At 35.3% G+C, this 25,382-nt stretch overlaps 3 protein-coding genes across 5 annotated transcripts in view; 1 reads left to right on the top strand and 2 right to left on the bottom strand.

Annotated features, from left to right (window-relative positions):
- LOC134801822 (heterogeneous nuclear ribonucleoprotein L) overlaps positions 1-17,481 on the bottom strand; it is a 722,115-nt gene extending 704,634 nt beyond the window's left edge. The window contains exon 1 of one of the 3 annotated variants that reach the window (XM_063774451.1): positions 17,284-17,481. In XM_063774451.1, coding sequence (XP_063630521.1) covers positions 17,284-17,346 — 63 coding nt within the window. In that variant the 5' untranslated portion in view covers positions 17,347-17,481. The remainder of the gene's footprint in view (positions 1-17,283) is intronic. The other 2 variants (XM_063774453.1, XM_063774452.1) reach the window with 2 other exon arrangements.
- A 276-nt stretch (positions 17,482-17,757) lies between these two features.
- LOC134801843 (zinc finger protein 782-like) lies at positions 17,758-19,492 on the top strand. Its single transcript, XM_063774478.1, has 3 exons — positions 17,758-17,972; positions 18,122-18,217; positions 18,720-19,492. The coding sequence occupies exons 1-3, from the start codon at positions 17,823-17,825 to the stop codon at positions 19,446-19,448; spliced, it is 975 nt and encodes a 324-aa protein (XP_063630548.1). The 5' UTR covers positions 17,758-17,822; the 3' UTR covers positions 19,449-19,492.
- A 1,314-nt stretch (positions 19,493-20,806) lies between these two features.
- LOC134801705 (adrenodoxin-like protein 1, mitochondrial) lies at positions 20,807-23,081 on the bottom strand. Its single transcript, XM_063774302.1, has 5 exons — positions 22,887-23,081; positions 22,764-22,815; positions 22,467-22,573; positions 22,090-22,230; positions 20,807-21,531 (listed from the first exon to the last, which is right to left on the bottom strand). The coding sequence occupies exons 1-5, from the start codon at positions 22,984-22,986 to the stop codon at positions 21,428-21,430; spliced, it is 504 nt and encodes a 167-aa protein (XP_063630372.1). The 5' UTR covers positions 22,987-23,081; the 3' UTR covers positions 20,807-21,427.
- Positions 23,082-25,382: the final 2,301 nt, after the last annotated feature.

Below are 25,382 nucleotides of genomic sequence, written 5' to 3' on the forward strand. Positions count from 1 at the left end.
TAGTGATTCTAACATGATCACCTACATTTAGTTTTTTAGTTTCTAATGAAATTTGCCTATCTTTTTTGCGATCATATAAATTACACCAAACAGTCATAATATTATTAGAGCTAACATCAACTGGGCGCATTTTAATGCTAGAATGATAGCTATGGTTGTAAGAATGTAGAAGATCTTGTAATATATTTGTGTAGTTATATGTATTCTTATGAGTGAAGTAACGCCACATTTTCATTTTAAGTGTTCTTTGAAACCTTTCTACTATACTTGCTTTAATGTCGGGGTTATTAGTGGTATAATAATTAATATTTTTGCTCTTAAAGTAATCTCTAACCGCCTTTGAAACAAATTCTGTACCTTTATCAGATTGGATGTGACGGGGAACAGAGTTGGCTTCAGTAAATATGCTTTCAAAACATTGTTTAACAGTTGCTGAATCCTTCTTCTTCATGGCTCTTGCAAAAGCATATTTACTGAACACATCAATAACACAAAGAATATATTTGTACCCATCATTATATTGACTATAAGTACTCATATCACTTAAATCAGCTTGCCAAAGTTCATTAAAGTTCGAGAGAATGTATTTATTTCTAGTAAATCGTCTATGAATAGGTTTATGCAGCGTGTGCGTATCTTGAGATTGTAACCATTTTTTCACTTCCTCTTTGTTCATTTGACCTTTCATTTCCTTTGATAAATTATTTAAACTGCTATAGCCAGCTGGATTAGAGACGTCATAATAGATTCTGTTAATATCTAATAAGGAGTCCATCTTTCCCACTCTATTTTCTTTCCGGATCGCTTTTGCTCCCGTGTAGCAAGAGGCGTAGAAGTGTTATTATCTTTATCTGTTGAGGCTCTCGTCTTCACAGATGTGGAGGGGGTAAAGGGTTCAATCAAAGGAGTACCATTAATAAATGCTAAATTTGTAGGATTACCTATGCATGACCTAGGAACTTCGATATCTTTTAAAAGTAAAGCAAACACTTCCCATCCAATTGGCTTAGGACGTTTAAGACATCTAACGGTGTCGCTTACCAAATCAGTAATATTACTATTTTGAATGGTTTGGTTATTTATAACAACTTCACCAGTCTGTTTCCACCAAATTTTCGGTTTACTTGAAACAATGTAATCTAACAACGTTCGAGCTTTTTTTTCATAAGATTTGGGTAATATGTTTATAATTTTTGACGGACTAATTGGCATTAGTTCTTGATTTATTTCGCCAGGTGGTGTATTAAACGATGACGGTGTGGCTGCTTCAGTTACATTATCTGTAACTGACTCATTATTTTCAATCTCCTCCTTTTTGTTCACTTTTGTTTTTATAATATCATTACTTTCGTTGATGACTTGATCTACCCCCTCCATCACGATGGGTATTCTAAACGGTTTTCGATCTGTTTCAATAAAATGTAGAAATCTTTGTAATGCTTGAGAATATAACGTCCACTTTTCGCGATCATTCATTTTACTTTTAAGGATTTTTTGCATCTCTCCATCTAGCCGAGATGAGGAATTTTCGGGTGGACTCTCATTCCGTTTCAGCCTTTCAATAAAATCTGATTCAACTAATAACATTTTTTTTGTGTTTTCCATTTTGTTTATGATAAAGAGTTCACTAAAGCACTTAAAAATGCACCTCCTTTTTGAACTATAACAGTTTTTCTTATTTTATGTTTCCCTTTCGAAACTAATTTTCTTAAAATATCTTTATATTCTTTTAGTTTCGTCTTTTCTTTTTTTTCTAATGGAATTTTCCCATTTAGGACGTTATAAATGCACTCACAAATAATGTTGATCTCTTCATCGTCACAAGATTTAAGTAATGCAGTACGATATTTGGGTTTAAGCAACTACAATGCTTCAAGTAAATGTTTATATGTGTTTACTCTTGCATGCATCATGTAGAACTGACTAAAATATGGTGATTTTTATCATATTTAAACCCCTTTTTAGGTACATACACTGTGCAATGCCCATCAAACGGAAATATTTTTGTTTTAAAACGGCATATGTCATTTGTATTTTGTTTCAGGTCAATCATGAGGTAACCATGAGCCTCCTTTGTAGCATCTTTGTAGGCTTCGTCCACAAACTTTGAGTTTTCTGGGTAAACTTGTCGTGACAGGTAGCGTATTTGAGTTTTATCCCTGGGATTTTTAAAAAATACAATGTAGCTTGTATTCAATGAAATATCACGTTGACCTCTACCTTGATGAAATACGTTTTGTGTAATATAAAAAAACACTTAAGTTTCTATGATGACTACCTTTCGTAAAAATGTCAACGATTCGTCCATCTGATTCTCTCATCAAATCATCTATAATAAGAAGTTTAGGTTTCTTCCCATCAAAAATTGAAAAATCTGGTATTCCTTGACTATAATTTACATTTTCCAGATTGTAGAGAGGTTGCATTTCATCATAACACCAAATAATTTCATCAAATTCAACATTACATATCTGTTTGGAGTTATTCAAAAAGTTTGTAACAAATTGCGTTTTACCACACCCACTAGGACCTGCGACAATGGTGGTGAAAGGATGATAAAAGTGAATCATTATTAAATATCGTAATCTATGTGTATGTGTGTATGTGTGTGGGTGAGTGTTGATATGTTAACGGATGGACTTTAAATGGTAATATTCAGAAAGATGATTACTATTTAAACAACTCAGATATAGTAGACAAAAAAACAAAACAAAATGATTACGTAAATTTTTTTTTATTATTTATGATCACACTTTTAACATTATTTTTTTTGTTTCATATTTACAAAAATACCTTAAAAGATACAATAAAATAAAATTCATACATTTTTTTACATGTTTACAAGTAATACCTTAAAAAATATACAATGTACAAACAATAATTTGGAATTCGAATGTTCTGTGTGATTATATTACAACTTTGAAACTTTTTCATTATTGCGGTATTTTATAATGACCCCACGCTAGAGTGTCAGAAGAGTTTTCTAATAAGTACCGTTTTGTATCTTCATGCGATAATGATATTTTATTTATTTTTTGAGTGAATATTATATGTTTTATAGACTTAAATCTTAGCATTTGAGCGCGTTGCAAATTTTTATTAAATAAACACGTTTTGTAATTGTCAAGAGTAAATTTTTTTGTAACACATTTATTGACTCCTTTGGCTTTTGATAAAACACCGTATTTTTCGGTTTTCTCATCATTCTCGTCATATTTTTCAACATCTAAGGTATACATTTTAGATCTCAGACCTACAAACTCTTTTAAAATTCTACCATTATTTTCATCTTTGAAAAACCCTAATCGCTTTTTATTTATTAACGGCAAATCATATTTATTGTTAGGAGGATAGTCAGATGTATCAAAATATAAATTAAGATCTGATTTTATATCTGCGTAATAATTTTCCGTGAAAATTTGATATACTAAGCTATCAGTATCTGTATAAAGAAGCTTAAGATTGTCTGGATATTTGGTTTTCATGTAGCTGTAGTGAAAGTCATACATCAAAGTTTTCGATATATCTAATACGCAAAATCCCAGATAAATCGGTTTATTATAAAATATTTTAGTTTTATTCAATTGAACGGCCACTAAATTCTCAGAGAATATGGATAAACTATGGAACTCAGGTTTCGCTATCAAAGATTGAACCCCCTGCGTTTTTCCTCGATTTTCCCAGTGATTTAATAATTTGACATTTACGCGTTTTGCAACATTTTCCATGGTTTTACCGAACACTGAATTATTCATTAGTTTAAAGAAATCTTTTTCAAAATCGGATGATGCCTGTGATCGCATGTGGGTGTTCAAATCTATGTAACTTTTTAACCACATAGACTGCTGAAATTTAAGAATGCGATGGATTTTACTCAATTTCAAACCATTCTTCAAACACTGTTTTAGATTTCTATAATGAATGACATAATTCGTTTTTTTATTTAAATTAGGAATTAATTTTTTTTCTTTGGAATTACCCAAACAAACGTTTTCAGGACAAAATGGCAAATCTGAATGAGAGTCATGCAACTCGTTAGGGTATTCGAGATCAACTTCTAAAATTAAACCATGATCAGCGTCATCAGATATATTAAAGTCAGTATCTGTATTTACCCATTCAAATTTACCGGTAGGAAGACATTGAGACATAGCCCACCCGTAAAGGTTATTTGCATCAAAGTACATAAGAAATGACGATGGGATATTTTGATTATAATCTTCCAAAAAAATATTATTAGCCTTCGCGTATCTATTACTACATTGTGATATGCCACCTCGAATATTTTTTGACATAAAAGCTATTTTATCGATATCAGTTAGGAGTTCTAGTTTTATTTTTGTAGTTCTTAACATTGCATCCCAACTTAATCCCGGAGCAGTATAATAATGAGCGGGGTCTAATCCATACGTCTTAAGACAAAGGTTTCTAAAATTTTCAAATATATCAGTTAGTAATAGAACATCAGTTTTTAAATATAAATCAGAATAATCACCCATATTTTTGCATTGAAAATGAGACCAAACATCTTTTGCGTGATCATAATCCTCTTCTGAGATGTGACTATCAGACAAGGAACTAAAGAAATCATCTTTAGAGGGAAGAGCTGTTAAGTTTAAAGAATCGTATGATGACATGTGTTCATAGGGATAGACACCCTTTCGTAATAAGCGTTTAAAATCCTCCTCGCATGAAAAATTCAATTTTAATTCATGAAATTGTTCAGGCAACAAGTTTTTTGCCAATTTGTCAAGACTACTGGACATAAATTTAAGTGAATCGACAAATCTCAATTTAATTGTGCGATTATTTATTTGTAAGCTCTTAGCTGTATTTCTCTTTGTTCTCTGGAATCAGTTCAATGTCGCCTTCTGCCAAACCAAGCCCATGCACTATAAAATGACTATCATAGTTACACAAATTATGGAAAAATACAGGTACAAAATTAGGTGCCCTGTATTTTTCAGAACAAAATGTATGTGCCACTCCTTCATAAAGACCAGTATGGTAATTATAGGAAATGACTGAATCCTCGTTTAATTTTTTATCACAAATATAACATGTACTACTCTGAGCAATATGCACATTATTTGCATTAGATAAAGGCAATGGAGTTTTTACAAAAGTATTTCTCCTACAAATGGCCTTTAAGTCTTGTTCCATATACTTCATAAATTCCTGGGTGCAATTTTTGCCTTTATATGTTCTGTACACTGACAATTTATCATTATAAGAACATTTAATGTAGTATCCAAAACTATATACCTCATGTTTTTGTACATTTGTTGTTGAGGATGTAGTAGGATTAATTGTACCTGTTTGAATCGGGTTTAGAAAGGCCTCGAAATCAGCATAAATAACAAAAGGTACCCTTAATTTACGTTCATAATTATCGAAAGTAAGTATATTGGAGGAAACGTTTTCATTGAACCAGTTTTTCTTTTTATCCTGTTCTGAAGGTAAATGTGTACAAACATGGAAACAATCGTTTCTTTGATGATTCATTAAATTGTTGCGAGTTGTAAAGTTCGACAAACAACCATCACAAATATGTGCAGCATGCTGTGTATTTGATAATTGTTTAGATACTAACCTAGATAAATTTTTGATATAGCAATAATGCCCCTTACTGTCTTTGGATATGTACAATAAATTCAAGTGGGTAGCTTTTTTGCACTTTGTTAAGTGTAATGGGCCTACTACGTCATGTTTTTTACTTTTCGAATTGTATTCAAGACCAAAAACGTTTATACTTATATCATTCATTTTTTCAAATTTCTGAATATCTCCAACCTTAAGTGGGAAAGTTAAATTTCTAAAATTTAATTTATTTTTATGCGCTATATACGATTTCGCAGTGTTTGAACGATGACTTGTAGGTGGATACAAGCCTGACAATACAGCCCATCTAAAACATTCATGATCATTATTTTTTACATTAATAACTGCTTTTCTGTTCTGAATATCACGTGGTAATTCGATATAGGAAGAACCACGCAATGGATTAAATTTGTTTACATTGACATCTAGATAGTTAAATTTTACTAAACTCCATCCACTGTCTTTTCTCTCAAAGTTAAATAATTTTGTTAATATATCTTTAACAACTGACTCGAAAATATCATCTTTGTCGCTGCTAACATCAACTACATTGTTACATAATTGGAAATCAAATGTATTATTTACTTGTTTGCTCTCTTGAGTAAAATCCGCATTCAAAATAAAGTTTACTTTTAAAGCATGGTGATCAGTGAGGGAACGATCCAATAATGCAAAGATTTTCTCTTTATTTCCTAGTAAAATGGATTCGGGAGTAAATGGTTGGTGAACATTTTCATTTAATAGTATTCTGTAAGTGGCCACCCTATTCTTAAAAGCATTTTCAATTAACTGAACATTAACCCATTCAATGTCAGCCCTTAAAACATTATTTTTGTGAAGATTACTATTTAAATGATTTTTAAAATATCTTTTAGAAACAAACTTATTACACACAGAACATTCAATTTCATGATTATTATTTGTACTCACAATGACATCGGGAACTGGTTCGGATGATGTTGATGCTACAGGTTCAGCAGCTGCTGAACGGTTTTTCTTCACCAAGAATTCTTCGGTCTCCAAAACTGCAGCTGTCCTTTTTACTCCCCGTCCTATTTGAGAAGATCTATAACAATACATAATAAACATAAATATCTTAATGTCAGATAAAATAAAAATAATTACTAAAACGGTTGGTTGTATATACTAACGTAAGTCTTTTCGACACTGCTGACAATAGGCCCGCATCATCAAAACTCCATCAATCACATCTGATGACTGAGTATTCCCCTTGGAATTTTTGATATGCCCATCACATGGTGTATAATACGGTATAATATCAGAATCTTCCAGTAACGAGTGAGGTAATTTGTTTGATATATACCACATTCTTATATTTCTATGAAAATATGCTAAAATAAATTCTTTACTTAATTCCTCAATCTTATCACGAGGCAAAGTGAGACCAATATGATAGTAAGTAAACACCATTATGGAAAAGGATATCACAGTACAAGCACGGCACCAAAACACTGAATGATATGAACTCGAGATACCCCGCTTATATAACCAGCACTCTCCCACCCCACGTTTATCCTAACAATAAGTTCTGGTCACAACAAGTTAGGAGGAACCCATCCTTTGTTAAACAGGTACTGGTTAAGAGTTATAAACATGTATGAACAGGAATACTTTTACTTACGCCTCTCGATGTAGTTGGCTCACAAGACGGGCAGCCTCGCATAGATCTTCATTTTCTTCTATTTCTTCACAGAGTCTGATAAGTTCAAGATCGTAGACATCACAACTCAAAGAGTCCATTATGAAATGAGAAATCATACAGTGCTTTCTTTCATTTAAATAGTTGACTACAGGTATAAGATTTCTAAGAGTGGGGACTGTAATCTTTACAAATGAGAAGTATTAAATTAAAACTTGTTGTAATGTGATACAATAAAAATAATCTGTTACATGGAAAATGTACTTAAGGAGAGGTAAAAAATGAGAAATACGTTAACACAATCATTAAGCTACTACTATCATTAATAATTATAACTATCACTGTTTCTTATTATCTATAAAATATTTCACACTACTGTCCTTAGAAGCTAATTGCTTTGTTATGTTATAAATAATATTTCGCGTATTTTGTAGCTCCAAATCGTCTTCCAACGCAAAATATTTCAATCTGAAGTCCGCATGCTTCCAGTGTTCCATGGGTGGGACGTTTTTGATTTTATGCATATCATATATCTCGATTTTAATCAAATGTGATGCATAGGCCCCGTCGTCTTGTCCGGATGACAAGTTTGCAACACCGTCTGGTGAACTTTTGCTCACATTTGAAGACCGTTTCACAACTTTAGACTGCTTTTTAGGTCGTTCAAAGAAGCTATCGATATTGTTTCCTGAACGTTTCTTTGCGATGGCTTGTTTAACTTTGAGACCAAGCGTACCCTCTTCATCGCTTGATTCGTCTTTATTATCATCCGGGTAGTAATAGTTCTTGAAAGTATTTTCAGTGAACTGAAACAATATAAAACAATAATTTACACACTGTCTACAATCTTGATAATTAAAACACAAAGAACACAAGTGAAAACAAAACAAAGTAAGTTACGGTAATAAAAGACATACTTACATCCATTGTTGGGTCTTTCTATAAACACTTAAACACTTCACTGTTGAATTAACACTATATTTCTATATACTGCAGTAGATACAAGGAGCTCTGATACAGAGGACTGCCACGACAGTAATACTTACTCAAAGCCATTTCTCTTCGGCTTTTATACTGTGATAGTGAGCAGGATACAGTATCGTTCAAATCATGTCTCAACAGGTTCATCTAATACAGACGCTCTCTTTACTAAAACCCAAATTCAAAAGCATAATAGGAAACAATAAATCCATTGTCAGTATAAAATATAATAGATGTCTACCAATAAAGCAATTATGCTGTTATAACAATGAATACCGACACACAAGAAATTCCGACGTATTAGACTAAATCATGTTGAAACCAGTTGACACGTCTCGTTATTTTTTAAAAATCATACAAAGTAACATGTCTCAACAAGTTCATCTAAACAGACGCTCCCTGTACTCAAACCCAAATTATATCCACATAATAATCCATTGTCAGCATAAAATATAATAGACGTCTATCAATAAAGCAATTAAGCTGTTATAACAATGAAAACAAGTGCACAAGAAATGCCTCACACGCCTAGTTATTATTTTAATAATACAAAGAAACAAGTAGCTACGAGTTTACTTTCTACTACTATACTAAGTTTAAGAAGATAGAATAGTTTAAGAATAAAAAAGGCTACATTAGGTTGAATTGCATTTATCGCAGACAAAAATAATGAGTTAGAAATAGGTAAAACTAAATAAAATAACACAATACAATATGCACAATATAGGTAAGTATGTATACGATATGTAGGATGCTTTAGTTTGGATAGGTAAGAAGTTTAGGTATTTAGGTTAAAACATAACTTGAACGAAGACTAGGTGAAAGCAGGTGAAAGCAGGTTAGTTTGAAATGAGAAGTTAGGTTGATTTTAGTTAGGTTTGGTCAAGTTAGGTTTGGTAAAAGAAGGTTTAGGTTAGTCTAGGCTACCGACGGATTACTTGTGTAAATTCTAATTAGGTTAGGTTAGGTTAGAACTGTATTCCTTATAAATCGAAATAGCTCCAAGAGGTTGTAAGATAATAAGATAATGAATCGCAAATAAGTACCTTTTGCAAATACCTATCGGTAATACCTATTGCAAATACCTATCGCTAATACCTATTGCAAATACCTATCGCTAATACCTACAGTATAATACACACATAAAGAAGGCATGAATGAAGACGTCGGTGGGTGAAGGGTCCATCCAGGTAGTATGCTCGGTAACACAATAACGCGCCCGAGTCGAGATCGAACAATAGAAAAGGGTCGATAAGCCTATTGTTACCGTGGTGAGCAAGGTGTATTGTTTAATTAGCGTATTTCGTAAGTACCTGAAGGAGGCGCCGGGCACTGCTGAGACCTAGCGCAATCAATTCAAATGGGGGGCTTTTTTTTTTTTTTTTTTTTTTAGGTTCAGCGGGGGCGGTGGATCGGCCCTGGGGTCAGGATCGGCGACCACTGAGAGGTGGGGCCAGAATCGGGGAATAGTTTCTACTGATAGACGTCATTAAATCCGAAATCAATTTGGCCGACGCATGTCCCACTATAAACAATCGGATTCCAACGTGAGTTTTAAACATGTTTATTATCTATGGTAAGCCCTCAGTCCGTTAGTGTTGCCATACTTTTGAATTTAGGTGTATGACTCGCGGAATTTAAGATGGCTAAGTCGATATACTTTATATTTAACAACAGATAAGTAAGTACACATATTTAATTACACAAACGGGTCTACCGCGATATACCGCGGGTCTTTCCGTGACCACAGCTGGTGCAACTCAGCTGAAACGTCGGAATTAAAGGTAAAAACAATGAAATTATATCGCGGTAGACCCGTTTGTGTAATTAAATATGTGTACAAAACGCGAGAGTTTAAAGTGTTAGATAAGTAAGTACATTAAAAGGTTAGTGGAACACTGCAGGATAAAAAATAATAAGATTAATTTAAAGCCAACTAAGTACAATTTTACAAATCTAGTGCAAATAAAATGTATACACTCAAGACCAGTCAAAAAGGGACCCATCGATACGTGGTCAACTGCCCACTTCTCTTTTTATGGATACGTCCATAACTATCCATAGGAAGTGACCCGTTTTATTGCTCTTGAGAAACAAATCAATCACTAATTTCCGGCTAACTATTAGCATACCTATACTATATTTTGAAACGGTAACCCCGGCAGTCCGGGCATAGATAACGATACATTAATTTTCACCAAGCTTTGCGGCCTATTGCCGTCTAATCAAAATTCTACTTTATCCCATTAACAACAGAGTCTATATTAATTTATTTCAAAGGGCGTTTGATGCGATGTAAATTATGTTTTTAGATTTTTTAGTGTCAGCTTTTGATCGAAATTAATAGAGACAGCTGCTCGTCACCAGGGCTGCCAGATCGTAGAATTGGATACGAAATTCGTATAATATATCTATTATGTATAGTTAGTCAATCGGTATAATTGGATACGAAAAAAAACTGATGTCAAACTCTGACAATGCTTCAAAAAAAACAGTGTGCCAATGATGTTATACGAGTTAATGGAACGGCAACTACCTAATTAAATACACGTCAACGTGGGCTACAACCGCGAAAATCCAAGTTCGCAAATTGCGGGCATCATTCTCTGTCACTCTTATTACGCCTTCATTGGAGTAAAAGCAATTTGGGGGCTTACCGCGAAAACCGAAATTCGCCAGATTTTAAACAATCGATTTAAAATTTGTCGTTTTTTTTTTAATTTTGTACTCGTATAATGCAATTGAATTTCGTATAATTGCGGGCACTGGATCGTATAATCAAAATTTATGTACTGCCTAGCTAGATTTATGTAAAAAGGAGATGGCGGGACGACTTGAACGCATTCTACCCCAAATGGTGGGAAAATGCCGATGACAGGGTCGAGTGGAGAAAACGAGGGGAGGCCTTTGCCCAGCAGTGGGACACCAAAGTAGGCTAATAAAATAAAAGAAAATGTACTGGCAGCCCTGATCGTCACGCGAGGGCCAAAATCGTCTAGTCTCGACTTCGGAAATAGTTTGTTCCATTAATTTCTATACGTCATTTGACATGCATGTTCTGATGAAATTAAATAACATTACATTACTGAGCCACGGTTCTGTGAAATATTGTTTTCAGTAAAATTTAATGAATGGTAATGGTGTGAGTATGGCGGCCCGATTCGAACTTTAAGATAAGTCAATTAATAGATCTAGAAACGATATGGATTAGATATGTCAGTGTCAAATGTGACGTTCGAATCGGGCAGTGAGTCAATTTAACTTTTTGATGTTCATGACACTTCATGACAATTGAATTGAAAAATGCTATTGAGTTTTGTCAAAATTGATTAATACTTATTACAATAAATAAGAGCAATTTTCATATGCGTCGATGTAACGTATCGGGTACACATAACTGACCTCGATATTAAGTAGTAACCAAAACCAAAGAATACACACGAAACCTAGTTTTTCATTGTTTGTAATTTCCTACGAAGTAAATCCCAACTTCGACCAGAAGAAAGATTACCTGCCTCGTTTTGTTAAATGACATCGCTTACGCTCGGCCGTTAGTACATTCGACAGCCAGATTGCCGATTATACGCGTAACTTCTAGCGTTACGCTCCTTCCAGATATGTTAAATATAGCAACGCCTTTTTTTTATTTCTAACTAGGTTGTTCACATTTTTATGACTCATAAAATACGTGTAAATCAGCGGACGCCGGTAGCCGAAGTGTTGAAGTGTTTTCTAGTTTATTATTTGATGAAACCACTATTCAAGATTAGTTTATTGATACTGTGATAATCATCCTATTATACATATTGAAATGTAAACGGTAACAAACAAGCGTATGGCCCGTTTGATGATAAATTGACATTATCATAGGTTTTCGGCGATTGCTACTCATCACATGTCACATGTGCGTTGCCGACCCAAGTATATTAATATAATTGCTAAGGAATTTACAGAGTGATTTATTTATTTAACGTTTGCCAGCAGGTATAATACATATTAGAGATGGGTCGATAATTCTGTAATTATTCGATATTCGGCATATTTTTCAATGTTCGTATTCCGCCGAATAGTTCGGTTCACAAGTGTAGCTACTGACGAAAAATGTACTACTAAAACAATTTACAACTAATATTAATAACTATTATAAGCAGAAGGGGTTGAAAATAGACTTCCAGTTAATCCGGTTATAATATTAGCTGGAAATTATTGAGCATTAGTTTTCGTTCGCCGAGACATCTATTGTCAACTAGCATTACTGATAAATTCCGCTATTTGACGCTAGATGTCGACTACAAAATAACGCGCGTTTTGGTAAGAAAACTGATGTATGGAGTTACCACTCTTACTTTACTTATATTACTCTATGGTGTTAACACATTCTCCGCTGAGCTACGGTCGTAGCGGATAACATGGATTTCCTGGTATGTAGCGAAAATGCTTCGTAGAGGCAAAACAACGTGTCGCGATTAGCGCTGAATGGTTTAAGAGGGAAAGAAGGTATACTATATACAATTTCCGTATGTGTAAGTTAAGTTTTTTGCATAAACCACGCCATAATGGTAGTATTATACGACCATTAATACCTCTATTTCAGTAATAACCTAATAACGTTCCGACTAGGTATATTCAGTATAGTTTCGTCGACGGACAAGTTATTAATATCTTCAAAGGGCTCTGGCAACGACATCATTTGTCTGCGGCCATTTGTCCCGCCCTGTAAAGACATTATGGACTTGTATATCTCGGCGGCCGATCGTAAAATCAGGCAGATCATGAAATACCTAGGCATATCGTGAATTGTGAAAATCATTGTCTCGGTCCCCGAGTCGACGGAGCCCCGCATTTCTGGACAGTTTGCCCTTTGGACATGGAAGCAACCTAACGAAACTATCCTACCTATCTCTTGGTTAAATTGTATGTACCGTGAAAACATTACTCAGGAACTTTACGATCTGCCTGATTCTACGCTCGGCCGCCGACATAAAGACTATTATAGACCATCGGTGAATAATTTCAGCTATGCGTATAGTCGCTATCAAATATATCGGAGCGGCCGAAGTGCTCAAAATTATCTGAACACGCACTCTAACGCCTTGACAATAGAGGCGTGTTCAGATATTTGTGAGCATCTTGGCTGCTCCGTTACAATATCTGATGGCGTCTGTACTAGCAATGCGTTTGTAGAGTCTGTTCGGAAAGAAGAGAATCGTGAAATGTATGGGGTCAATACATTTCACGATTCTCTTCTTTCCGCACACTCTACGTAGGTAATCATCTGTCAATAATAGTAATAGCATATTTCTTTATTCACCAGACATTTTATGCCAAATAAGGTTATTTTTAGTACCTACACGTTATTTTCATTTTGCCTTTACGAAGGGCAAAAGGACTCATTACGCTTTCAACTGTGAGAGTTGAATCGCAATCATCTCGCGTGCTTTCCTTTTTTAAATGACTTTTTCATTCTAACTTTTTTAGAAAATGAGCTTAGTTCCTTGAAGAATAAAGCTTGAATTTCAATGATAAAATAACTTTATAATAAATCAAATTGAAAAGATCTTGGTAGGTAAGAGAACTGTGCCTATTCTTTATTTAAAGTACAGATAGCGGCAATTATTGTACAGATGTATTGTTTTCCATCGTATTTTCTCGGAAACGTTCGTATTTGTCAAGCTAGTTCAGTCAATGTCAGTACTTTTTGTTCAGAGATTGACTGAAATAGCAACTATAGCAAGAAACGTTCGCAGGGGGGTGTCACTACGCAGTTTAGGTACATTTGGCCGGCGTGCCGCCCGGGCCGGCAGGTGTATGGCAGTGGGCTGCCGCTCGACCGCACGATAGTCGTGTCACGTGGCGCTCGCACAAAGAAGATTCACGGTTCGTGCGCGGTTATAAGTTTCAATTTTGTTGCAGGCGGCGAGTATAGGTATAATTTTATACCTAAATATGACTTTTGTGAAGGAGTGAATTTTCTGTACGGTAGTACTATTAGTTATTTTGTGACGTACGTAAGTTTCCGTGTTAATACGATGGAAAATAATTATGCGCTACATCTGTAGCGCCAATGATTATGATACGTTTTCCCAATGGAAAAATAGGTACTTTTGTATAACTTTGTAAATAAATAATTAAATACCGTTTGTACATGATAATAAGCGATAAGACTGTCTTATCAACCTCAGCGCTGCCAACCTTGCGTTTTTTGTCGCGTTTTCTTTCATTAGCATTTACAATAAATAATTATACTTTGTATGTAATAAACGTCATGTCATGTGTGATGTGTTGTGTCATGTGTTGTAATGTATTAAACGTCAATATAGAGCTTAATATTGGATTGTAATTAACAATTTAAAAGATTATACTTTTATATTGTAATTATCAAGATAACTACACTAAGTAACTAGGTACATTTAAAAGCCCTCGCCGTAGTTAGACTCTTGTCGGTGTAGCTCTCTCCATTTGACTCTATCCAGGGCCGCCTCCTTGGTTTCCTTATACGACATTACAGCTACCTTTTCTTTTATTTGTGTTATGTGGCTTATCCTCGGCCTTCCCCTTCCTCTCTTGCCTGCAATCTTTCCTTCTATTATGTTATTTATAAAAGCGTCATGTCGTATAAGGTGACCAATCATTTTCCCTCTCCTACTCTCTATTGTCCTCAACAGTTGCCTTTTCTCTCCTACTCTTTTTAACACTTCTTCCCTACTATCCGTGAATTATAAATGTGAAAACTCTGTCGATTACCTTTTCACGCTTAAACCGCTGGACCAATTTAGATGGAATTTGGTACGGACATAGTTGGAGTCCTGGGGAAAGACATGGGATAGTTTTTTCACGGATATCATTATTGTACCCAGACAAAATCTCGGGCAGAATATAGTATAGCTACAGATGTAGTGAACAATCCTTTGCCATCGTATTTTCTCGGAACCGTCCGTATTTGTCATGCTACTTCAGTCAACCTCAGTACTTTTTGTACCGAGACTGACTGAAATAGCAAAACACGTTCGTGAGTTTCCGCGAAAATACGATGGCAAAGGATTATTATTAAGGAGAAAATGTGAATATGCGCTTTGTCTACTTAAACGCATTCAACGCTAAAAATTAAATATTATAGGTAAGGTAGGTAATTAATTAATAACAAATACCTAGGAATTCAAATGTTCGCAACATGAACCGCAGTCATGATTATGCAAATATGATAAGCCGAAGTAAAATATATGCATTTTTTATCGCAAACAAGAGGTCATCGACTTTCAACTCGTTCTTTTGAGTTAATACGTGCTTAAGATCTCAATAGGCATTCATTATATTTTTTGTGAATAGGTAGGTATTTATTTTGGTCAGTGGTTTAGCCGTTATTGCAGTCCCCATCAAATCAGTGTACTCAATTACTCAGACCTCAAAAATTTAGATAAACAGGCATTCATCGAATTTAAACTGTTGTGAGACATACTAACATTGAATAATTATACGGTTTAGACTCGTTTGTTTTTAGTCACTCGCGCGACATGTTTCGGAGAGCCTAGGTCTCCTTTCTCAAGCACTAACAGTGCGAGCAGCGTTCACGACGGCCGTGTATCGCGTACGCTCTAAACCGTAAAATTATTCAAAAACAGGCATTCAATTCAACACCTTTTTTCTGAGGATCTTGGCATCCATTGATTTACCTGTGTAGGTAGATAGAAATATGCCGTCTATTTAATGAACTAGCGACTCGCCCCGGCTTCGCACGGGTTAACAAATTATACACCTAAACCTTCCTCAAGAATCACTCTATTGATATGTGAAAACCGCATGAAAATCCGTTCAGCAGTTTTTGAGTTCGCGAACAAACACACAAACAGACAAACGCGGCGGTGGACTTTGTTTTATAAGGTGTAGTGATTATTATCAATTCGAAATCGTATGGCAGAGCTGGAAAGAGTGGAAAGAGATGTACCTATTACAATCAGCAGCAATAGTTGCTAAGCGGGTGAGGTGCTCAAAATGATCTTGACGCGACTTTATTGTTATGAGAATAAGTAAGAGCTACTCAAGGTAATTTTGAACACCTCGCCCGCTTAGCAACTTCTACTGCTGACTGTACAAAGTGGTATACCGATATATTTCTGAATATATTTTTATAATTTTAGAATAAACTGGAAGGTTATACTCATAAATTAGACCGGTTAAACACGGTCATTTGATACAGTGATTCAATCGCAAGCAGTAAATTTTAACTTTGAGCTGGCATGAAAAATTGTCGCGATAAATAATCGCGCGTTACTTGCATTGATTAATTAACACAATCGTGTGTTTGTTTTGATTTATTGCAAATTGGTAAGTATACCGATTGTTGCGAGGCAGTCGCGAATTTGTAACGCTGCAGAAAACCGCTATGTCATTGGCTGTAACTTTGCCATGCCTGTGCGTCTGATAAGATAAGAATCTTATCGGCCAACTGCTACAAATTTTATTTCGGGCCTATTTAAGCCAGCGTTATTTTTTAATCACAAATCAGAGACTTTTTTCAGACATTTTCCGTTATGCCTAGCAACGCAAAACGTCAAGAAATAACGGAAGATGACAAGAAAATAACAATGCCGATGTCCCGCGCGATCCTAATGACCGAACCCTGTCAATCTTTTTAATTGACAGTAACTCGGGACGGCTATTTTCGTCCAATGCGAAGAAAAAAAAACAGCTACGCTCACTAACGTGAAATCCAGACACCTCAGCCGCCAAAATACAAATTTAAAATGATAAATTTCCTAACGAAACCATCCCGAAATTCTCTAGCGTCCGACGTAACCTCAAATTTTACAAAATCAACATAGAACATGCGTAGGACTGTTGTTAAACAAACTCAACCTTATAATAATCCGCGCAACCTAATCAACAGTTATCGATCTGCTTAGCAACGAAATACCAACGCTTTGCGATCTGATAATACAAAACATGAGACACGAAACGTAATGTTAACTCGGCCATTTTCAACTAAACGTTACTGTGAACATTGATACCAGTGTGACAATCTTCCTTCTAGAAGCGAAACTCACCCTTTCCACGTCGAGGTCGGTTCCTGTACACAGTCTCTTGCCACCACTACCGTTGTAAGCCATCGTGCACCACAAAACAAAACACAAATCACACCGAAACGCGTTTTCGTACGACGGAAACTAGTAAACCACTGCTTCGAACGGCGGTCGCGGGCAGACTGATTGAACGAATGGAAATTCTGAACGAACGTCACGAATGAACTGCCGACGGCGGCGGCGCGATGCGAGACGAATGAGTCGTCGTTGCCATATGGATTATTTTTTGTTAGTGTTGGTTTTTCAGCTATTTTGGTTGTAATTGAGATAATAACTGTGTAACAATGGATTATGTAGTGCCATATAATTTCATAACTTTGCTTGTCAATTGTTAATTGCTAATTAATTATGATACGAAACGTTTTTTAATCGTTCTGAAAGTAAATCATTAGCGAAACGAAACGCAGTAAAGGTCAATGAACTGACATCTAACTGTCATGACCGTAATCAGCTGATAATTAAATTAGATTTTTAATCTTCACTGAAATACTAACAGCACAGTAATGGAAGACTACTTAGAAGAAGACGAAATCAAAATAGAATATTATGACGATTTCGAAACGGATCCTTTGTGTGAGAAATCAGCCAAAAACTCCATCGGGAGTAGCGACGCAGTGAAAAACATTGTTTCATCAAGTGCTGTACAGTGCGAGGTTTGTAAACAAAATGATTTGATACATTATTTTACCCCCAATCATAGTAATACGATGAAATAAATAGCTATAGCACCATGATTCCGACACAAGCGTCACAGATGGTTTTAGGATTAGTCTCACTATAATATTAATGACAATATTTTCAGAAGCCGTTAATCAATGACGTACATTATGACTCCATTGATAATTCGTCACCAGAAATGACCATTTGTGAACCTGAACAAGAAGACTTTGAAGTTTATGTAAGTACTTTACATGTTTCATCTCTTGACAGCAGGGTCCCGCTTAGATGAGTACTATAAAACCACCCAAGTATAGTCCATTACTACAACACTGGTCCACATGTTCAATCGATAATTAAGTAGATAATTACTAATGTTCTGTCTGGGTTATTTCTTCCATTTATCCAAATATTTTGCCATAGAACTACGATTTTTAGGGTTCTGTACCCAAAGGGTAAAAACGGGACCCTATTACTAAGACTCCACTGTCCGTCTGTCTGTCCGTGTGTCCGTCACCGGCTGTATCTCACAAACCGTGATAGCTAGACAGACAGTTGAAATTTTCACAGATGATGTGTTTCTGTTGCCGTTATAACAACAAATACTAAAAAGTATGGAACCCTCGGTGGCCGAGACCAACTCACACTTGTCCGCTTTTAAATAATAGTCACACCTGAACGAAGATATTTGAGTGAATTTTGAATGTGAGTTTTACCAATTAACTATTACCTCTCGATTACAGTTGAACGCTGAACCAACAAACCACATCAATTGGTACAGAGCTATTGATGACATTGGCAAATTTGTGTGCCGTTTCTGTGACCTGATTTACTCAACCGTTCAAACAGTTCGCCACCATGTCAAAACGAAACATCCCGACGAAGCAAATGCTTTAAGAAACATAATTAAAAATAACAAAAGAAACCCCAAAATTAAATGCCACATCTGTAAAAAAAGATTCAAAACTGTGAACAATCTAAAAGAGCATATCAAACAGGATCACTCTGGAAATATACAAAAATCTTGTCAAGTTTGCTTCGCAGCTTTTAATAATGATCAAGAAATGACGGAACATCTATTTCAAAAGCATCAAAAACTAACCAACACCAAAGTATATTCCTGTCCTTTGTGTGGATATCAAACTCAAAAACTATCACATTACAAGCAGCACAGAAATACGCATTTAGCGAATAAACAAATGAAATGTGATTCTTGTGATTATGCAACTAATTATTTGCCAAATTTGAAGATACATCAGAGAATCCATACAAATTATAAACCATATTTATGCACATTTTATGACTGTGGTTATCGCTGTAGTGCTAAGTCAGCGTTGAGGAGCCATCAACTTAAGCATAATCCCGATGAAAATATGCTGTATTGTGACAAATGTACTTATAAAACGGTCTATAAGAGCTCTTTAAAAAAGCATATTGAAAGCCATAAGAGGAACGGCTTAAAATGTGTGTAGAAGCTTGCATGTATACAGAAAATGATGGCTATATTTCTTATTACCTGCATTCTTATCTTACGTTTGACAGGTCTATTTATGGATTTCTGAAATGCAAACATGAGGTTCTCACTTCTCATAGTTACCTTTCTATAAGACACAGATTTTAAAAGAAATTATGTAGGTAACTGCTTAAATTAAAGACTGAATAAAAAGTATTGGAAACAATCAAAAATCGTTTTATTTACTACCTTACTTTGTACAGGTCTACTTAGTACTTACATATTTAACAACAAAATAATGTCTTAAATTCCATAAAAATCTATAAGCAACGTAAATAGCCTTGCTAGAACATTTTCACTGAACATACTATAGTCAAAATATGTATATAAACTTGCAACCAATTTGATTGTAACTAATTACTTATTTATTGTAAACTAACCGCGTGGAAGAGCGGTGTTCTCTTAGCACAAGTGTCTTCTCACTTAAAAAGAGACACCAGTGCAGCTACTGTAATTTGCTTTTCAAGCTACTGAATAAAATATTTTTATTTTTTTTATTATTTTTTTATAATTGATAAATTTATACATATCTTTGAAATCTAATATACAAATTAAATTATGAGTTGATTAAAAATTAAAAATGTTCTGTTTTCTTCCAACGTTTATATAATACTTTTTTTATGTACCACAAAACAGTCAACTAATTCATAATTGAAATCTCAAGGATAGTAATTACAGAAAAAAGATTGCTATGGTGCATAGTATTTTAAATCTAGTATATCTTGTAGCTATACTAGCTATAGAGTATTTTTGACTGTGTCAAGCTACTACTTGTACTCAAATATAACATTAAAATTAAAAAAAAATTTATTTATTTGTAAACATAGGTTAAATAAAGATCTTATACAATAATTGATGTTTCACTATGTTTTGCCATTTGGCATACAAATATAAAATCAGAAGAGATGGAGCATGCACTAATTATAATATAATGTCAAGCGAAAATAATATGTAAAATGTCAAGCAAAATAAGAGTGTACTTAAAACTAAATTAAAATGTGTCCAGTAAATATTCCATTATCGAATAGTATGCTTTTTGTACCAAAAATCCATACAGGCATTTCTTAAATTCAATTAAATTATCTATTGTAATAATATGTCTTGGCAGCTTATTGTATATTTTAGGTGCCATCCCAAAAATACTTTTAGCAAGCAAAGCAGAGTTCACGGATTGGATGTAAATTTTGTCGCATCTGCGAGCACATATAACATTGAAAATTGATGCATGTTGTTCTTGACATAAACCGCAGTTTCAAAAATGTATAGACATGGCAGGGTTAGTATATTGAACCTAATGACTATGAACCTAAACATAAACTATGCTTATTTATTATTGGCTATGTGCGCAATGGTGGCATCCGCCTGGCTATAAGCCACATTAGTTATTTGACATTGAACATGTATAAATAAAAAATTGGAAGTTTTTTATATAATATGTACTATGCATTGCCATCACTAGTCTAAGCTAATTATGCAGTGACAAATTGTGCCTAATAGCAGCACAACTATAGACATGGTGACACGACTCCATCAATAGGAAATATTACGCAAAACTCTGCGTAGGGGACGCCACTACCACTATCCATCACAATCTGGGGGTCTACCGCGAAACAAGAAAATTGAAATTTCGTTATCTAACCTCTCTATCACTCTTGCATATTCGAGCGATAAAGAGGCAGATAACTAAATTTCGATTTTCGCGTTTCCCGGTAGGCCCTTGTTAACAAACCGCCTTGATGAATCAATGTCATATTTTATTGTCTGTGAAAACTTTCCAAAAAAACAGTTTAAGGTGCAGTATGTATAAGTTATTCTATGGTTTACTAGCTAGCTTAGTGCTGCACTCTGGCGACAGAACATTGCAGTAATACCCCCTATTGACAAAATGCTGTAGGTAGAGCTAGCTTGGATAGACTCTATTAAGAATGCACATTCGTCTCAGTGAGGTGTAGGCTTATGTCCGTCTACATAGAAGTTTCTTGTTGCTTTTGGTAGTTGTAGTTCCATGCCTTCCAGGTCTTTGGTTAGTGTAATTTGACAACCTGGAAATGTTAAATGGTAATTTATTATTGTAATAAATAAATGTAGAACCTAGAACTAATATCCATCATAATCCATGTAACACTTGTGGCTAGTATTTAAAACACCTATAAAGGCCTGTCTCCATATTGCGCGGCAAACTATCGAACATTGGCTCGCGAGGCAGCCGCGCGCAATGGATACCGGGTTGGCTCGCGAGCCAACTCGATCAGAGCCAATGTTCGATAGTTTGCCGCGCAATATGGAGACAGGCCTTAAGGTATCTGGCCACCATCATCCTTCTCATTAGATTAGAAAAGTTACTCTTTTTACTCAAATTAGATCTTATTTTTAAGAATAGAGTAGTAGTAGTATAAAACCAATAGCATTTAAGGAGCAGCTGAATGTCACAACAAAGTTAATACTTTCATTTCTAAATTCATATTAGTGATTATTTTGAATATTGGTTACCTGACATCTTGAATTCTGATGATCAGAACTGTATTTGCAAAATAACCAGTTACTCAAGCATATTAAAAAATATATAAAAAAAAATTACCCTATTATTCCAGAATACTCACCTAATCTAGAATTCTCTTTCAAAAATGGCGCCATGTCAAGTAAATCATCTTCCTTCTCTTCGGAAGGCGGTAGCTGGTCGAGATAATTCTCATTGACATATACGTGACAGGTTGTACATGCTAGTGATGCTTCACATGCTCCTAGAAAAGTTATATGAGACAGATGTAAGATTACATGATTGAGTAGGTACCGTTCGTCTGCTGTTATCTATATCTACAAAAATAAATATGATCAAGAATCGATCTGCAGCCATAAAGTTTGAGAATTACTAGTTTAGTAGCTGCGTCTCGCTCTAATCTATGGTTGTCGCCTTAGCCAAAGGCAGTCGTGCAATGTCGTGGCCAGGCTGTTATAATATATTAGCATTATTTATCACCTTCCATTTCGATTCCATATCTATGAGCCAGATACAACACGTTGTCACCGACCTTGCCTCTTATTGGGTGTTTTTTGCCGTCCTTAGTTACGTATACAATATTTACACTGGAAAAATAAATATTGCACATTAAGTACTGAATATTTATGCTACAAAGAACTTGATTTACCATCTATTTTCATCACTTTAATACGTGAAGTGCTAAATTAATCAATTGCTTTACCTTGCCCGAGTAAAGCAATTGATTCATAAAGTAAGATGAAGAGTAATGCATTTTACAATAATATCAATACTTACACCTCTTCCTCTGACTTTGGATCCTGCCACTCATATTCGCCGTGTTTTAAAGCTGAAATAGAACAATTACATTCAGTATTTATTTACATAATTACACAAATAATCTGAGTAATAATAGTCAACCTGAAGTTACGTGAAATTTTCTTATAGTAGCAGGGCGAGCTACCCTTAAGACTTTCAAATTCGACGGCAGTAAACAGCGCTTCAAAACTGCTAGAAACATTTTGTAATTAAACGTTTCAAGGCATTGAAAAACAACTAGTAAACAAACGTGGGGGTTAGAAAATTATCATACAATCTCCGTCATTTTTTAGGAATTGACGTTTGGGAAGCGTTTTTTCCACTGGAACTTCTTTTTAGATAAAAATAAACTGTGAAAAAAGGTTTTAACGCACACGAAACAGACTTTACTTTAAAATCCTAAATTTAAATTGTGATTAATCATATAAATTATAAGTAGATTTATAAAAAATATAATATAAAGTTCAACCCTTTGCTCAACTTTAGTTAAAAAATCTATTAAAACGCCTCTACCAAATAGTTCAGTGCTGCCATGTGTTGACATTTTCCCATATTAATGGTAAATTATACAAAATGCACAAGATCTCTAATTAATAAATTTATACGACTTTATCTACGCACGCAACGCAATTTCACCTGCTGAAAAGTTTTGGTTGGGGTCGGGGTTGTTATGTTCAGCAGAAACTGAAATAAAACCGAATATTTGGTTACGTTTCAGTTAAAATACTGGTCCCTATTTTTTTTATTATTTGTTTTTCTTTATTCAAATACTTAACAACCAAGGTGCCATTGGTGCTTAGATTTATCGAATTGGGTTCATTTAGTCGCTGTAATTGTAAGGCAGTAAAGCACGTCTCAGATATCATATATGTATGTACTAGAGTTAGACCAAGAATGACCAAGATAAATCTGCAGCGATTTTGAGAGCCCACGCAAGACAAGTGTTATTTATACGTCATAATTTTATAGAAGTTTGACGTTTAAAATGACATTTGCACTGCGTGGGCTATCAAAATTGCTGCAGACTTTTCTTGGTCTAACTCTAGATTGTGTGACAGACAAGGGAGCAGATTAGCAGAATGACAATATATTTACGACTTGAATGGGCATACATGAAATGCTGAGCGTAGTGAGGAATTCAAGCGTTAACGCCTGAAGTGGAAATAATTTTGCTACTATGTGACACACACTGCTTTTCACATCGCCAACAATATAATAATAGATTAGATTATAAAGAAATTGTGATCGATTACTATTATCGTCGGCTAGTAACTAATTTTAAGGTACACAAATAAGTATGGAGCATATATTATTTTCGTGTTTTTCAGTTATCTTTGAATGCCCCATAATGTGTTAATATTTGGAGCGGATACGATCAATGATTTTATAATTTTTTCGTATTTTCAACTGGACTTCATAATGCTTTCGGCGAGATAAAACCTTTGAGACTTATGTTTTTATAGTTTCCCCGTCACTCGACCCGTTAGTCCAGCACTATAATCTTCTGTGCGGATTGTGTGTGCATTTTGAACAAGGCCTATTGACTTCCTTGGAATGACGTGACCCTTCATAATTGTACATGTGTGCTCCGTTCCTAGAGCAAGATTGCCAGTAATTACCATAAAAATATTTTACTACAGCAACATTGCTAGAACTGGCTTTGTCTATACGATTTCTAGGAACAAATCCAACTAATTTTATCAAATATTTTTTGATTTATATTTTATGAAGTAGTCAAAGTCATATGTAAATTATTATCTATTTCAGTTTGTCTTTGTCTATGTTCATAAAATCTATGAAGGGTAGACGTGCCTCTACCCTCCTTGATAAAATTAAAAAAAATCTTTGTCAATAGGCCTCTTTGATAGGCCTTGATTTGGGTCTGGCCGGCATGACAAAAGTCTGTAAATAGTTATTTATTAAAACTAAATTAAATAAACAAAAACCAACATAATAAAACTTAATACTAAGTACTTAACCTAACTACAGGTAAAAAATTTGCCCTAAATCGCCGTCAACGGGCAAGGTGCCCAGAAGGCTGGCCGCATTTCCTCGCTGTATAGCTAAGCTAATGCGCTGTGCGAAATACTGGCCAGCCCTCTGGTCACCCGAGGCCTCTATCAGGCGCGTCGATAGATCTTTATATAGCCGACGCGCACTTGGCTCCACGGCCCCAATGTTTCCACGCCAAACGCCGCAAACATGTAGGTGGTTCCTAGGGCGGCATATTTGCGGCGTTTGAGGCTTTCGGCCGAGGATGCCGCAGCGCCAGCAGCAGCGCTGGTGCTTGGAACATGGGACGGTGCCAGGGTGTCAACGCAAGTAGCATCCCAAACTAGCGGCCGACCCATGCTCCAAGGCACCAGCGTCATTCCGTCAGGCCTCTTGCCGTCGTCCCGGGCCAGCCCGCTGGGCTCGAGGATTGCCGGCACTTTCGCACTAACAAGGGCCCGACGGACGACATCGTTTATACTGGCGTGGCGGGAGAGTCTACCAGCGCTGCGGACACATGAGAGGCCATGGTGGCCCAGTGTGTCCACCATGGTGCCGCATTGACAGCGATGTGCCTGGTTTGTTGATGCCCCCAAACGTAAGCTA

Source organism: Cydia splendana, chromosome 23 (assembly GCF_910591565.1).
Source record: "Cydia splendana chromosome 23, ilCydSple1.2, whole genome shotgun sequence".
NCBI lineage: Eukaryota > Metazoa > Arthropoda > Insecta > Lepidoptera > Tortricidae > Cydia > Cydia splendana.